The 16,034-nt window shown below is 53.3% G+C and overlaps 1 protein-coding gene across 1 annotated transcript; it reads left to right on the forward strand.

Annotated features, from left to right (window-relative positions):
• Nucleotides 1–677: 677 nt before the first annotated feature.
• SPRY4 (sprouty RTK signaling antagonist 4) lies at nt 678–11,887 on the forward strand. The gene is made up of 2 exons (XM_038740174.1): nt 678–806; nt 10,849–11,887. The coding sequence occupies exon 2, from the start codon at nt 10,897–10,899 to the stop codon at nt 11,812–11,814; it is 918 nt and encodes a 305-aa protein (XP_038596102.1). The 5' UTR covers nt 678–806; nt 10,849–10,896; the 3' UTR covers nt 11,815–11,887.
• Nucleotides 11,888–16,034: the final 4,147 nt, after the last annotated feature.

Raw genomic sequence — 16,034 nt, forward strand, 5'->3', positions numbered from 1 at the left:
TCCTAGGCTGGCCCTCCGGCGGGCTTCTTGGGCTCCCGTGGGCCATCCGAAAAGCAGCTCTGACCCATCATAACTGCAGAGATCCCTGGCCAAGCGGAATGCCCACATTAGACTGCGTGGGAACACATCTCCTGCCCTTCTTCCTCTTCCCCAAAGACCCCCTTCTCCGAGCACAGCCCCCGAGGTCGAATTCCCCACTACGCTGGGCGGGCCTGGGGTGTAATGTTTCCTTTACCTTCTCCCCGGGCAGGGTGGGGTCAGCTGCAGCCGCCGCCGCCCTCCTCCGTTCATAACCCGTGGATTCTCCCCAGCGCTTACTACAGTGCTCTGCACCCAGGAAGCGCTCGGTAAACACGATTGAGTGAATGAATGGCTGACTGAATAACCCCCTCCCCCCGCCACCACCACCATCGCTCTTTGTAAAGAGCGGCAGCCCCAGCAACGATGGGTTAAGTTCCTTTCCGGCCTCCCATTCATAAAAAAAAAAAAAAAAAAGGAGAGCGAGCGAGGGGGAGAGCCGCGCATGCGCCCGGAGGGCCTCCTGTTCCCACCCATTCATAGAACTGGGGACTGCGCGCGTGCGCAGAGAGGCCCCCTGCCCTCCCATTCATAAAAAAGCCATTTTCCCAGGCAGTGGTTGCAACATCGAGGCGGAGTGCGAGAAAGCTGACAGCACGGTAGAAGCGCTGCAGGTCGCCGGGATCCATGCCGTTTCATCCGGTGGGGGTTGGCAGGCGCGTCCCCTGACCTGTTTGGGATTTAGGATTAAACTCCCATTGAGAATGCTCCTGGCCGGATTACTTAAAGTAAGTACCCAATTTCGGAACCCGCGCACCCCGAAACTGTATCCATCCCGAAAAGCCGCCCCCCCACCCCGCGCCCCGCTCCGAAGCGGGGAAAGCGCCGCTCTCTCCTTTCAGGTGCGAGGGTTTCTGCTAACTTTCTCACTCTGCCTTCCCCAGGATCCACTCGGGGCGAGTCCCCTGCCCTCCCAAGAAGGCACTCGCCCGGGATGGGGGGGGGGGGGGCGTCCGTGGGCATTTGGGCGCGCCGTTTCCCGCGGGGGGCATTTTCAGTTAGAGTCTTGCACCTTTGGCAGGGCAGTTGCCGTGGTTTCGTCTCCTCTCCCCGCCTCGAGGTCTCCCCTTTCTCTCACCCTCGGAGCCTGCATCTGCCTCGGGGGGACGTACATCTGTCAGGGACTCTCCTCCTGTGGGGGTCTGGGATACTCCCTCCTTCCCTCCCAGCCGGGGTCGCCTCGCCCACCCTTTCGCCCCGTCTCCGAAGGGAGCCAATCTCCCAGACCCGAGATCCTCCACCCGCAGTGGCCTACGAACTCGACGTAGATGGTGATTTTAATTATTTCCCCCACTTGACCTAAAAAGGGATTTCTGCGCCGGCCCCCCTCACCCCCACCACTCTCCTGGGTGGGTCTTGGCGACCCCCGGGGGGCTCCGAAGTCGCCTCTCCAGCCAGGCCCTCGGGCTGTCGGCTGCTGGTGTGACAGATCTGAGCCGGATGACCTTTGCTCTTTCGTATTTTGTGCCGGGCCGCTGTTTCGCAGTTGCCTTTTCCTCCTTGGCGGCGAGCGAGGGTCGGTCCCTGTTGGCCCCGGGCCCTTCCTACTAGCCTCAGGCGACCTGGCCCGGCCTGAGCGGAGGCTGGAAATTAAATGCGGCGGCGGCGGGGCGTTTCCATAACGGGGGTGTTATTGGAGATCAGGGGGTGAGTAGGGGGTGGTATTCGAGAATTGGAGGGTGGTGTAAGAGATCAGGGAGTGGGCGGGGGTGTTAGTGGAGGCCAGGAGGTGGTTGGAGGGTGGAATGGGAGATGGGGGTGGTATTGGAGATCAGGGGGTGGGTGGGGGGTGGTATTGGAGATCAGGAGGTGGGTAAGGGGTGGTATTGGAGATCAGAGGGTGGGTAGGGGTGGCATTGGAGATCACATGGTGGGTAGGGGGTGGCACTGGAGATTGGGGGTGGCATTGGAGATCAGAGGATGGGTGGGGTGCGGTATTGGAGATCGGGGGTGGGTGGGGGTGGTATTGGAAATCAGGAGGTAGGTGGGGGTGGTATTGGAAATCAGGAGGTTCGTGGGGGGTGATATTGGAGACCTGGAGGTGCGTGGGGGGGTGGGTTTGTAGATCAGGAGGTGGGCAAGGGGTGGTATTGGCGATCAGGAGGTGAATAGGGGTGGTATTCGAGAATTGAGGGGTGGTATAGGAGATCAGGGAGTGGGTGGGGTGGGTATTGGAGATCAGGGGGTGGGTGGGAGTGGTATTGGAGATCCAGGGTTTGGGTGCGGGGTGGTATTGGAGATCAGGAGGTGGATGGGGGTGGCATTGGAGATTAGGGTTGGCATTGGCGATCAGGGGTTGGGTGGGGGGCGGTATGGAGACCGGGGGTGGGTGGGGGGTGCTGTTGGAAATCAGGGAGTGGGTGGAGGTGGTTTTGGAGATGGGGGGTGAGTAGGGGGTAGTATTGGAGATCAGAGGATGGGGAGGTGGTGGTATTGGAGATCAGGGGGTGGGTGGGGGGCGAGGGAGGTAAGGGGGGAAGGGGGCTTCTTGGTGGGCCAGACCTTGAAGTAATCGGAAATAGAAGAGGTGTGGGACGGGACTGGCAGAAACCCCCAGAGGGGCCGGGGCCGCTCGGAGAAAGCCCCTCTGGTCCCCCCAACCTTGTCAACGCTCTGATGGCGTTTAGACGGAGGATTCGGTTGGGCCGCAGCCCTTTTCGCAGCAGATTTCCAGTTCTCCGCGGCGGGGTGACGGTGGGGGGGGGGGGGGGCGGGGGAATGATCAGGAAAAATCCTTGAGGAGATGGGAATTGTGGGCTTCGACTACCAGGCTCCCCCTCCCCTAACGGACTGGGGCCGTCGCCCGCAGGGAAAGGGACTGGGGAAGAACACACGTTTCCAATCCCCGAGTCTGCTGCCCAGCCCCGGAAATACAGCCTGAATGATGGGGGAGGGGGCCCGGAGACCCCCGGGGGGCGACGCGTTTGTTCTCTGCCGTCTGATCGGCAGCCCTGTTTCCGGGAGGCAGGTGGTACCTGCAGGGACTCAGCAGGGCCCTTCTCTCCCCTCCTCTTATCGCAAACATACAGGGCCTTAGGGGTGGGGAGGGGGCGCTGAGAGGGGACCCCCCCCCCCCATCCCAGCCCCCTTTTTCAGTATAGAGCCCTTTCGACGAGGTCCGGGGGATTCCGACAGCAGTGAAACTCGGGCCTGACAAAGCAGTTCGCCTCCAGATTTCGAATAAAATGGCCCTGGCTCGGGCCCCCCTTTCCAGGTCTGCAGCTCTGGATTTCCTAACATTTAGGGGTTCCTAAAATCTTGACCCAAAGGCAGCGAAAACCATATTAAGCATCATAGATCCAGCTTTCCAGCTCGACCCCAGGGCTTTAAATTTATCTCTCCAGGAAAATTGGTGGCAAAGCAGATTTAAAATTGCCCAGTAAAATAGCATTCCCGTTTTGCCTCAGGAGAGTTTAATCAGTTCAGAGCCCGTCACATCGGACCACAGTTTTCCCAGTCATACTGCACTGTGACCTTACACACGCACACAGACACACACACACGCACATGCATGCAAAACAGAGCCACTGTGGCATCGTGAAGGTAAATGTCCATTTCCATCTCAAATCCTGAGATTTTCTTTATGGAGTGTAGCTTTCTTCCAGAAGAACAGGGAAGAATGTTGGACAGCTGGGGCCAGGGAAACCTTTTAGAGCTTGTTTTTTTTTTTTACATCTCCTTCAGTTTCTGAACTTCAAAATCACTCATGATTTTCAGGGGGGAAAAAAGAAACCTTTTTCTTTCCCCAGTCTTCCCAGTTAAAAATGCGTGCCTCTTCCCCCTGTCATTCAATTCATTCACTCAGTAGTACTTATTGAGTGCTTACTATGGGCAGTGCACTGTACTAAGCACTTGGAAAGTACAATTCAGCAATAGAGACAATCCCTGCCCACACCGGGCTTATTTCGGATGGAAGCAATCTGATTCACATCCTCTGAACAACCTTTCCCAACTGTGTCTCAGCAATGCTTGCGCAGGGCCATTGTGGTGACCAATTCTGGAGGCAGAGATGGTCTTTGATTTCATCCCCCTGCAACAGATGCCTCCCAGGCTCAAAGTCTGGCTCAGTGGAAAGAGCCCGGGCTTTGGAGTCAGAGGTCATGGGTTTAAACCCCGGCTCTGCCACTTGTCAGCTGTGTGACTGTGGGCAAGTCACTTAACTTCTCTGCGCCTCAGTTACCTCATCTGTAAAATGTGGATGAAGACTGTGAGCCTCATGTGGGACAACCTGATCACCCTGTAACCTCCCCAGCGCTTAGAACAGTGCTTTGCACATAGTAAGCGCTTAATAAGTGCCATTATTATTAGTATTCTGTATTTGGGTTTTCTTTCTGCCCCAAGATATGCCCCTTCCATTCCCCCTGCCCCCCCTCCCCCCCGCCAACTCCAGGCTGTTAATCATCACTCCTGCTTACTGGTTTGAGTTGATTTTTAGGGGCTGACCAACAGTGAAATCTACCACCCTTGAGTTGATGGCTCTCCAGAGGCCTGCTGATCCTTTCCCTGGGGACTAATTTCTTGTTTCTTAACCTACCCTGTTACATACCTTGGTGCTGATGATACCTTGGGCTCAGACTCCAGTGGGCGTAGGTAGAGGTACGGGGGTTGACTTTCCACTAGCATGGCACTGCAGTTCCCTGCAGAGGCTGCCCACCTGCAGACATTCCTCTTCTCCAGAGGACATTCCTGACCAGCTCCCTCGCTGCCGCCGGCGGAAGTCCTTCCCCGTTTCTCGTTCATCTGAAGCTGCTCAGTCTTCCCGGCAGCCACCAGTGAAGAGGCAATTTCAGAGCGGAGCAGAGTAAGCAGTGCGTTGAGGCCCTGTCTTCATTCTAGAGTAACTTTGCTCTGTGGATTTTCTTCTCTAACCAGGCTTACCTGGAGATTGGGATGGTCTCCAAGGCCTTCTATCCCCTCATCTCCTTCAATCATTGGAACTTACTGAGCACCTATTGAATACAGATGGTACCTCACAAGCGGGAAACATGCTCCCCGCTCTCAAGGGGCTTTCAATCTAATGAGGGAGCCGGACAAAATTATTTACAAATAGTGGGAACAGAGAACAGATGACACCAGAATATGCACCATTGAATGTCCACTGAATACATATGTCTCGGTAGCCTTAATGCTTCAGGATTGCCCTTCTGGCATTTAGGGGGCCTTTGCTCTTGCACTGGCTTCCTGCTGAGGAGATTGGGGAGAATGAGTCCTGCAAAATCGATCAATCGTATTTACGGAGTGCTTACTGTGTGCAAAGCACTGTACTAAGCAACCTGGATGTTCACCACTGAAAAAGCCCAGAAGAAGGAACTCAGCACCAGGGGAGAGGTCTCCTCTTCCACCTCTGTCCCTGAGTGCTGTGTGACACTGGGCAGACTCTAACCTCTCTGGGTTCCAGGAACTTGTCAGCAATGAGCCGAGAATCCAGATAGCAATGTCTTCCCCAGCAAAGAGGGGTTGGAATTCAACCCTGAGGGCCCTGGGAAGAGTCAGTCTCACTCCTTGAGAATGAAGTCCTTCAAGTGTGTCCGGAGATCCTTTGCCCCCAGGATGGAAGCCCCCACTTCTGCTACTGCAGCAAACCCGCTGAGCCTGGCAAAGACCAGGGTGTGGGAAGCCCCTGACTGAGGACAGTCCAGGCACGAAGGAAACCAGTTACCCAACTCCACCAACTGAAGCAACGGAGAGAGGTCTCCATCCTGCCAGCATGGAGAGGAAGTTACTTTTCCATCAAGCTTCTGTTTCTCAGGGAAGCAGGACCGTCTCCCTCAGCTGTCCCCCATTGATGTTGTCAGGGTGATTTAGACCTTAACATCATCACTCTTCACCTGGGATGGGGCAGAGGAAGCTGAAATAGGAGGTAACTTTTTTTTCATCTCCGGGAAAGGGTCCTTTCTATTGGAATTTAGACTCAGGGAGTCAGCAGTAGATATGGGCCTGAAGAATAGGGGGTTTGGGGGCCCTCCCCCAGCCATCCGAGGGAGTTGATACTGCTAGCCCCTTCTCTAACCTCTGCTCTCCCTTCTTCCCTCTCCACCAGCTGCTGGCCAGCTGCCACCCACCCTTGGGAGAGGGAGAGGTCCGAAAAATAGGATTGTCTTCCTCACCACCTCCCTGCTCCCGACTTCACCGGTTCTCATCATCAGTTTGGGTCTGGCCTCCCCTTACCTCCCCTTACCTCCCCAGGAACAAGCTGCGCCTCCAGATGCAGAAAGCTGCTCCTTGGTCTTCCCTTCCCCATTGTCCTCAGGAAAGGGCCATAGTCGCCAGGCCAGGCAGCCAGCCAATTCCATGGGACCCAGCTATTGAGCAGGCTCGCTCCACTTCTCAGAACTGCCAGGCCTACACTGGCCAAATTGGGAGAGAAGGGATATGGGTGTCCCTCTGTTTTAGGAGCCATTGGCCTGGCGGGAAAGGCCCTTTGGCGAATTGACCATCCCAAGGCTGACTGGTTCCCCCAAACCCTCTGTGAAATGAGAGGAAGGAAAGACTGACCCTTACGGGAACCCTTCTGAGTTTCTGTGGCTGCAGCCTTTCCATAGTCTGGTTTTCAGGATCTCTGGTTTGAAAGGGGAAAGGGAAGAAAACTCAGCCTGCTCTATCAGCAGAAAAATCCCCAGGCTCTCCAGCCAGGGAGAATCTGGGTTCTTTCTGTAGGATAGTGCGGGGAGCCGGAGAGTCCAGCCAGGCCCCACTCAGAACAAGTTTTGTTTTTTTTTCTGGTGATCTCTCCCTTCCTCCTCCCCGGTTTCCCCTTTTACTTGCAGAGGGGGACAGGGTTAACAGATGGATTTGAGTTAACCCCTTAAGGGCCCGGGCAGGCCTAAAGGCTGGGAGAGCAAGAGTCTGACCCTGAAATGTTGAGTAAGGTGAAATGGAAAATCTTGGTGGGGGAAATGTCTGAGTCTACAACTGAATCCTCCTTGCCCACCTGCCGACCCAACTCTTGCCCCTCTTCACTTAGACCAAGGTCTTACTATGGTTGTTCCCAAGTCCTTTGAGGGTCCCTTTTAGGAGCTGATGTCAGGGGCTTCTGTCTGTGAAGCTTATGAGGGATGGACTTTGCCCCTCCTCCATAGTTATTGATTGCGTCCGGATGTCCGCGACCACTTTTTCATTGCAAACTGGGGACTGTTTCCTTGGAAATGGGTTTGGCTGAATGCCTTAGGCAGCGTCCTGGACTCATTTCCTTTCGGCCTAAAACTTGACAGCCTGTATTCTCCAGCTCCGTGTAATGTTGGCTTTCAGGCTATCTGTCCAGGATCTATCAAATTGGCAAACAGCTCTTTCTTTAAACAGTCCAAATGAGGCAAAGCCCTCTCTCCTTATTTATATTACAAATCTCTTCCTTCCTTGCAGAGGAAACAGAATGCGCATATTACACTGCACTTAGGTTCTTCTGGTGGAGATCACTTTTTTTTCCCAAGCAACCCAACTTTTCTCTGCTTTATGAGTTTTCTCGGCTGTGATGGGTGTGTTTGACGGGCAGCCCAGGGGGAGACCCCAGGCCATTCCTTAAGCAGAGTAGGATGGGAACTTCCTGGACAGGATGAGACTAGAGAGAGGATCAAGGAAACTCAAAGCCCAGGATCCCTTAGCTTGAGGACTCATGATCGGTACTGAGATGGTCTCAACCCCTCCGCCTTCAGTGTCAGCAGCGCTGTTTGACCCTCTGCCCTCTGGGAGTTTTGGGCTGGTTCTGCCCCGGAGGATGATCACCTTCAACTATTTTTAAAGGCCTCAGGCTGGTGAAGGCCTGCAAGGGTGATTAAGAGATGCGGTTGCATGGAAAGTAGCAGTTTCAAAAGTACTTAAAATTATGGTTTGGAGAAAAAACTTATCTACTACTTCCGAACAGAAGTACCTTACACTTGTAATCTCGGGTGGGTGGTGGGCAGTGAAGACACAGAGCGCTTCTGGGGGCGGTGAAGACACACACGGCTTCTTCAACAGAGGTGTTGATTGAGCTGTGCCTGCCTTTTCTCTGGCGTCTCAGTCTTCAAATAGTTTCTGCTTCATAGTTCCAGAACTCTCTGTTCAGAGGAGTGTGGCCTAGTGGGAAGGGCATGGGTCTGACAATCAGGCGGCCTGGGCTTCTGCCACCTACCTGCTGTGTGACCGTGGGCAGGCAAATCATTTAAATTTTCTGTGCCTCACTTTCCTCATCTGTAAGATCAATCAAATTTATTACTAATTGTGGTATTTGTCAAGCGCTTACTATGTGCCAGACATATACTTGAGTGCTTACTGTGTGCAGAGGACTGTACTAAGACTTTGGGAGAGTACAGTATAGCTGAGTTGGTAGACGCATTCCCTGCCCACAATGAGCTTACAGTCTAGAGGGGGAAATGGACACTAATGTAAATAAATAAATTATAAATATATGCATAACTGTGTGGGTCTGATGGAGGGGTGAATGAAGGGTGCAAATCCAAGTGAAAAACGGCCTCCCTCCTTAGACTACTAGCCTCCCTTAGGCAGCAGCTGGGTTTGAACTGATTGTATCTCCCCCCAGCACTTTGCAGAGTGTTTGGCACCGAGTAAGCACTTAACAATCATCACAGTTATTCTGAGTAACCAGAGTTTTCCCCAGCTGGTTTGGGCTTGAGGACCCCCGACCAAGGACGGCACCTGCAGAAGCAGCTACTTGCCCAGTCCTCCAGGTAGCCGTGCACCTATCTTGGGTTGCCTTGTGTGTGTCTGGATTGCCCTGCATCCCCTAGGACTCCTGAAAGAAGAGTCAACCTTTAGTATGGCCTTGTACAAACACCCATCCAAGTGAACCTTGAGTGGCACAAAGTTCAGAGGTCACAACACCCCCCCCCCCCCCCCGACACACACCCCATCTCCCCTAATCTGGCTGACCGACTGCCTCCCTTGAGCTCACAAGGCCAAAAGAGGTCACTTGACCATCTGAAGGTGCTGAGCTCTGCAGGAAGTCTGGGTTAATGGGGCATCTGGTTAAAAGGAGAGAAGCAGCGTGGCATGCAGGCCTGGGAATCAGAGGACCTGGGTTCTAATTCCATCTCTACCACTTGTCTGCTGCTTGGCCTCTCATCGAGGACTCTGACAAGTACAAAAAAATATTTCAGGGAGCTGCCCCTGTTCAGCCACTCATGCTGTACCTTTCTCCCTGGGAAAGCCCGTCCACCGCCCTTTGAAAGGAAGAAAGGAAAGCTTGAATTCTTTGGCCCTGCTGGGAACCAGAAAAGCTGATCTCTAGCTGACTTTTAATTTCTGGTCCTCTGATGAGGAAGGAGTGGTGGGCAGCTCACCACGTGTTTTAACTACAAAAATATTTGTGGTATACGTTAAGTGCTCACTATCTCCATTTTACAGGTGAGGAAACTGAGGCACGGTGAAGTTAAGGGACTTATCCAAAGCTGTCGAGCAGTGGGATTCTAGGTAAATGGGAGGCAGGGAAGGACTAACCTTTAAAGCTGAGCTCCCCCACTTCCTCCTCCCCCCAACCCTTTACACAGGCCTCGGGTATCTCTCCCTGGCTCCGAGTGAGGGTCTGGCCTGCTCCCAGGGGGCTGGTCTGGGGTACCAGATCCAGAGCTGCAGGTCTAGTTTCACTCCCCCCTAAACTCCTTCCTGTTCAAATGATGGGCAGTTGTAAAGAAACATAATTCATTTCATGGGTAAGAACCCTCTGGGTAAGAGCGTCTAAGTAAATTCGTTGTTGGGAAGGTATTTCCCTACGTCCATCAGTTCCATCTCTCCCCGCTGCCCCCACTCCACTCCTCCTTTCCCACTGCGCTTTATTTTGGTCCCTGACCCTTGATTTCCTGTTGGATTCCAAACGTTTTCCCCTCGGACGTCTCTGAATTTTTGTTGCCTTGTCTTTTTAAATTGATATGTAACGCAAAGGTCAGCGGGCGAGGAACTGGCACTTGGGCTAGCAAACAAAACAATGTGCACGTTCTAAATTTGAACTGAGCGGTTTCCGCTCTTTGATTTAAGTTTAGTTGCTTCCTGGGGTTCTGTGTCATGCGTGCAGTCAGATCTCTGGACTGGCTCCAGCTGAAAATTGCCCTCTCTGGGTGAAATTAGAAACTGAAGCCATGGCTGCTGAGCTATTACTGTAAATAGCATTTAGGCTAAACATTATCCTACTCGGTTTGCGCCGGGCAGTCGGTTGGAAACCACCCCTCTTTCTCCCCCAGAGGCTTGGTGTTCTCCGGCATGGCTGCCGAAGGCAGGTTTTTTTTTTTTTTTCGGTGGCAGGGGAGGACCGGGTATGTATCTACCGATTCTGTTATGTTGTTCTGTTGTACTCTCCCAACTGCTTAGTACAGTGCTCTGCACACAGAAAGTGCTCAATTAATACCATTGATTGATTGATTTTTTTTTATGGTATCTGTTGAGCCCTTACTACATGCTAGGCCTTGTACTAAGCTCTGGGAAGGACACCCAGTTAGACACAGTGCATATCCCAAGCGGGGTTCACAATCTTAGTAAGCATTTTACAGATGAGGTAAGAGGCACAGCGAGGTGAAGGGATTTTCCCATGGTTACCTAGCAGACAAGTGGCGGAGTCAGGATTAGAACCCAGGTCCTCTGACTTCCAGCCCCTTGCTCTTTTCACTAGACTATGCTGTTCTTCCTTCTGTGTGTCTGGATTGGGGGAAACTGTCAGGGGAGGCAGGGTTGCAGCGGAGATATTAATGGGAGGTCTGTGTCTCTCTTTGTGTCCATCCATCTGTCTCTGTCTCTCTGTCTGTCTCTCTCTCTCTCTGTCTGCGTGTGTGCTCCTGTCTCTCTCAGGACCCTTGAGACACGAGGTTTCACCGTGGCAGCAGACCCCGCGGCCCCATGGAGCCCCGAATCCCGCCCAGCCTCCCCATCGCCCCGAGTTCCATCATGGTCCAGCCGCTGCTGGACAGCCGCGTGCCGTACGGCCGGCTCCAACACCCGCTCACCATCCTGCCCATCGACCAGATGAAGACGACCCACGTGGAGAACGACTACATCGACAACCCTGGCCTGGCCCAGTTGGCCAGCCCCAAGCCGGCACGCGGGGGAGGGCCCGAGCCGGCTGCGGCGGCAGCGGCAGCGGTCCCCCCGGCCCAGCGCTGCGACCACGATGTCACCCACCCGTGGATCTCCTTCAGTGGACGGCCCAGCTCCATCAGCAGCAGCAGCAGCACGTCCTCGGACCAGCGGCTGCTGGACCACATGGCGCCGCCCCCGGTGGCCGACCAGGGGTCCCCGCGGCCCGTGCGCATCCAGCCCAAGGCCGTCCAGTGCAAGCCCCTGGACCTGAAGGGCCCCTTGCCCCAGGAGCTAGACAAGCACTTCCTGCTCTGCGAGGCCTGCGGTAAGTGCAAGTGCAAGGAATGCGCCTTGCCTCGCTCTCTGCCCTCCTGCTGGATCTGCAACCAGGGCTGCCTCTGCTCCGCCCAGAGCCTGGTCAACTACAGCACCTGCATGTGCCTGGTGAAAGGCGTCTTCTACCACTGCACCAACGAAGACGACGAGGGCTCCTGTGCCGACCACCCCTGCTCCTGCTCTCACTCGAACTGCTGCGCCCGCTGGGCCTTCATGGGCGCCCTGTCCCTCGTGCTGCCCTGCCTGCTCTGCTACCTGCCGGCCACCGGCTGCGTCAAGCTGGCCCAGCGTGGCTACGACCACCTGAGCCGGCCCGGCTGCCGCTGCAAACACACGAACAGCGTCATCTGCAGGGCGGCTGGAACAGACGGCCAGGCCAACAGACCCGAGAAGCCTTTCTGATCTCCATCCCACCCCCCTCCGTGGGCACCCCCGTCCCACCCGCCGCTCCACCCTCCCTCCATCCCCACCCTGGGAGAGGATTGGGGTGGGGGACTGGTCACCTTCCCAGATTGGGGAAGAGATTGAGGGTGGGGAGTCATAGGCCCCCACCCCCCCTACCCACACAACGAAGCACTTTGGGTTATTCAGGGTTTTGGAATTTGGGATCTTTTTAACACATGCGGCGGTTGTGGGGGAATGGGGAGGGGACGGAAGGGGGGTGGGATCGACCTTTCCCCAGGATTTTTCAGAAGGAATGGGGGTGGGGTGGGGGGAGCGACCCCCCCGTGTTCAAACATCAGGAAACTGCAGCTACTTGGAAATCTTTGGCAGCCCCCCTCACCCCCACCAGCCCAGTCTCTCCTGAACCCCACAGGAATTGTTAACTGGGAGCCTGCAGCGTTCAGCCTGAGGCTTTTGGACACCTACATTTCTCCTCTGCCCCCTCAACCCTCGGTTTGTCCCCACCAACTCGGAGAAGGTTTAGAGCTAAATCTGGCCTCTTTCCTCTGATCCAAAGACGGCACAGGCCTGTTGAGTACAAGTAAGTCTGCCGTTTTCAGCCCCCTCCTGGGGCTTATTTGAAAGCGATTCCCAAACCCACACTTCCCCGCAGCCCCACCGGTGCGTCTGGTGACTCTGCAAAATGCCGTCCTGCTGGAGTCCGAGCCCGCCGCCTCAGGCCCTTGTCGTTTTCGAAGTCTAAATTCCGTCCAGAGAGGTTCCTCCAGCTCATTTCGGTCTGACCCCTCACCCGCTCCTGCTGGTTTCCAGAACAAGAGGCTGGTTTTGAGGGCCCCAACCTGAGCACAATCTCCCCAGAGCAGCACGTGGGCCCAGACGGGGAGGCCGGGCCTCGGAGGAGGGAGAATGAAAGATATCAAAGTTGTGTGTTGGGTTCGTTTTCCTCGCTTCTTTCTGTTGCTGCTGCTCAATTTATCTCTCATGTACAATAGCGGGTCCGTATCTTTGTAAATAGAGAGTACGCAAAAGATGTCTGTTTTAGCGTGAGCTGGTTCTGTGGGGGTGAACAGAACAGTTTTCTCTCCCCCACACCCCAGTTTTGAAATATTTTGGGGGTTTTCTTTCTGAGTTGAGTCCCAATGGCTGGCCAGAGGCCTAACTGAGCTCTCCCCAAAGACACGTTTCTCCCTCCCCAACTTTCTGGACAAACTCAAGGTGCTAAAGGAGTCAGAACGTGCAACACTCACAGTGGGTAGGTACTTGTTGCATGCTAGAAGCTGATCTCATCACTTTCGTGGTTCCTCCTTTTATTTTTCCAATGTTTTTTGTCGCCCTCTAAATTAAAGGAAATGTCTCCAACACGCACAGCAGGGGCTCGTGTGGAAATAACCACGGCAAAGAGCTGGCCAGACTTTCCTAAGAATGCCTAGCTCTCTCGTGACCCTTTGACTTTATGGGGCAGGGAATGCAACTTGAATGCGCCAAGATGCTTTCTTTTTTTTAATGGTATTTGTTAAGCGCTTACTAAGTGCCAGGCAGTGTTCTAAGCGCTGGGGTAGATCCAAGCTAATTAGGTTGGACACAGTCCCTGTCCCTCAAGGGGGCTTACAGTCCTAACCCCCATTTTACAGAGGAGGTAAATGAGGCCCAGAGAAGTGAAGTGACTTGCCCCAAGGTCACACAGCAGACATGTGGCAGAGCTGGGACTAGAACCCGGGTCCTCCTGACTCCTGTGCTCTATCCACTAGGCCACACTGCTTTGCTTCTCTTTCTAAGCAGACACAGAGGCAATTCGTGATTTAAAACAAGTCTGATTGTGACCATAGATATTTATTGATCTGAAGGGGGGGGGTGATATTTGACTAAGTTATTTATATAACATTTTCTGGCATCTGCATCTTCCAGTATTGATCCATGTAGCTTACCCTTGCCACAGACGTTGTAACCTGGATATATGTTTGTTCTTGCACAAAGTCAGAGGGAACTGTCTGAAGAAAATTTAGCCTCCTCCACCAACCACTCCTGCCCGTTGAATGTAGGAAGTGTCACTACGGAAGGGTCAGTCAACCCGGGGACCCGATGTGCTCTAGGCACACTGGTCAGTCTCCCGCAGCCGGGATCGGTCATCAGGATTTGTCCCTGCCAGGCCGCGGGAATTACTCTCCACTGGAGGCTGGATCCCAGGTTGCTTGGGTTTGAGCTCTGATAAGTAGCAGTGTCCTCCGGTCTTCGCTGACCCCCTGCTGATCTCCATGCAGCATCCCCTCGGCCCCCAACCCCCCAAATGATGATCCTTTCTACAGATAGTTTCCTTATAAAGTGACCTCCAAAATATTGTGCTTTCATTGTACATAGTTGTAAACACCTATTTCTTTGTTGTTGGGCTTCTTTTGTATTTTGGGAGGGTGGAGGTGGGGGGGAAGGTTTGTCTGCTGCTCCCAAACTGTCCGCCTCCAGTGTCCGTGGCTGTGTTTGTGCAGTGGTAATTGTAGCAGAATAATGTTTCTCCTGTTCCCCCTGTCCTGCTTTCCACAAGTTCCCTGCCTGAGGCCTACCACCAACGGTGTGAGGCCTAGTCTAGCCTACAGGGAGGCAATCTGGTTTGACCTGACAGTTTCTTTTGAGGCTGGGGGCTGTCTTTGGTTTCTTCCGGCTGATTGCTTGCTTTCCACCTTGCGCCAATTCTGCCCTTTCATTTCTTTGAAGGTACCACCCCTCCCCAGGCCCTTACCTGAAGTTGGGGTTTGGGCCCACGTTAGAGGTAGACCTCCAGACGGGATGGAGTCACGGCAGGCAGGGGGCTCCTGAACAGTGGTTGAGGACAGGATTAAGCACCTCACCATCAACCCCCTGTTCCGTTCTCACTCACTTCCCACTATGGCAGGAGGCTGGCTATCCATCCAGCTAGCCTGTGGCTGCTTTCACCAAGGCAAATTCACTGGACCAGCTGACACATTCCTTAAAAGGCTGTGCACACCTGGTTTTCTGAGTGGACTTAAAGGAGCAGTGTGGGGAGGGGGAAGGCAGGAAGGAAAGACCTGTTCGGTTGCCTCGAAATTTACAGGAGCAGAATGGGGGAAGTTATTAAGTTGGGGGAGGGGGAGAAGAGGGGCAGGGGCATAGGGAGCTTTACTAGCTAGCACAACAGTCTAAACTCCCAAACCCTTTCCTTCTCCTTGGAAGCAATGCCAATCCCGCCTCCCCATCCCACTCTTGCCTTCCATACAGTGAATTTCCAGTATCTCTTCTTCCTGTTGGTAACTGTGTGGGCGGTGTCTGTCTGTCCGTCTCACTTACCGCCTCATAGTTGGGTTTTCTGTGACAAAAAACTGTTTCAAGATGTCCTATCTCCCCTACCTTTTCTGTCCATCATGATCTTTCTGCCCTCATTCTCCCCTTTGCCCGCAACAAAAAAAGTTACCACAGAAGGTTTCCTTTGTATAGAATATTTATTTTGAAGCTCTATTTTAATAGTATTTATTTTAGAAAGTCTACTATTGTAAGAGTTCTTCTGTTTGTGAAGAAAAAAACAAGTTAAAAGCTGAATGTACTGATCTAGAAATATATATAAATATATATTGTTAAATATTCTCGAGGCTTTTGTGTGGTTGATTTATTGGCTTCTGCCTGAGTGGTCAGAGCGCCCCTACTCTGCCAGAATTTTTCCTCCTAAGCAGTTAATCAGTAATATTTACTAAGTACTTAATACACTGTGTGAAGCACTTGGAAGAGTACAATACAAGAGAATTGGTAGTCATGTCCCCTTCTCACAAGGGGCTTAGAGTCTAGAGGGGGAGATAGACATTGAAATAGAGAGGGGAAATTGCAGGGTAAAAGCATTTGTACACAAGTACAAGTGCTTAGGGATCAGTTTCATCTTGGGGCCAGCTCATCCCTTTGCAATGTGGTATTTGTTAAGCATCTACTTACTCTGTGCCAAGCATGTAGTGCTTAGCTTGAATCTACCGAGTCAGAGGTCATGGGTTCAAATCCCAGCTCTGCCACTTGTCAGCTGTGTGACTTTGGGCAAGTCACTTCACTTCTCTGTGCCTTAGTTACCTCATCTGTAAAATGGGGATTAAGACTGTGAGCCCCACGTGGGACAGCCTAATATCCTCCCCAGTGCTTAGAACAGTGCTTTGCACATAGTAAGTGCTTAACAAATATCATCATTATTATTATTATCAGACTCACAGTCTAAGTAGGAGGGAGAGCAG

Source organism: Tachyglossus aculeatus, chromosome X1, assembly GCF_015852505.1.
Source record: "Tachyglossus aculeatus isolate mTacAcu1 chromosome X1, mTacAcu1.pri, whole genome shotgun sequence".
In the NCBI taxonomy this organism is placed as follows: Eukaryota; Metazoa; Chordata; class Mammalia; order Monotremata; family Tachyglossidae; genus Tachyglossus; species Tachyglossus aculeatus.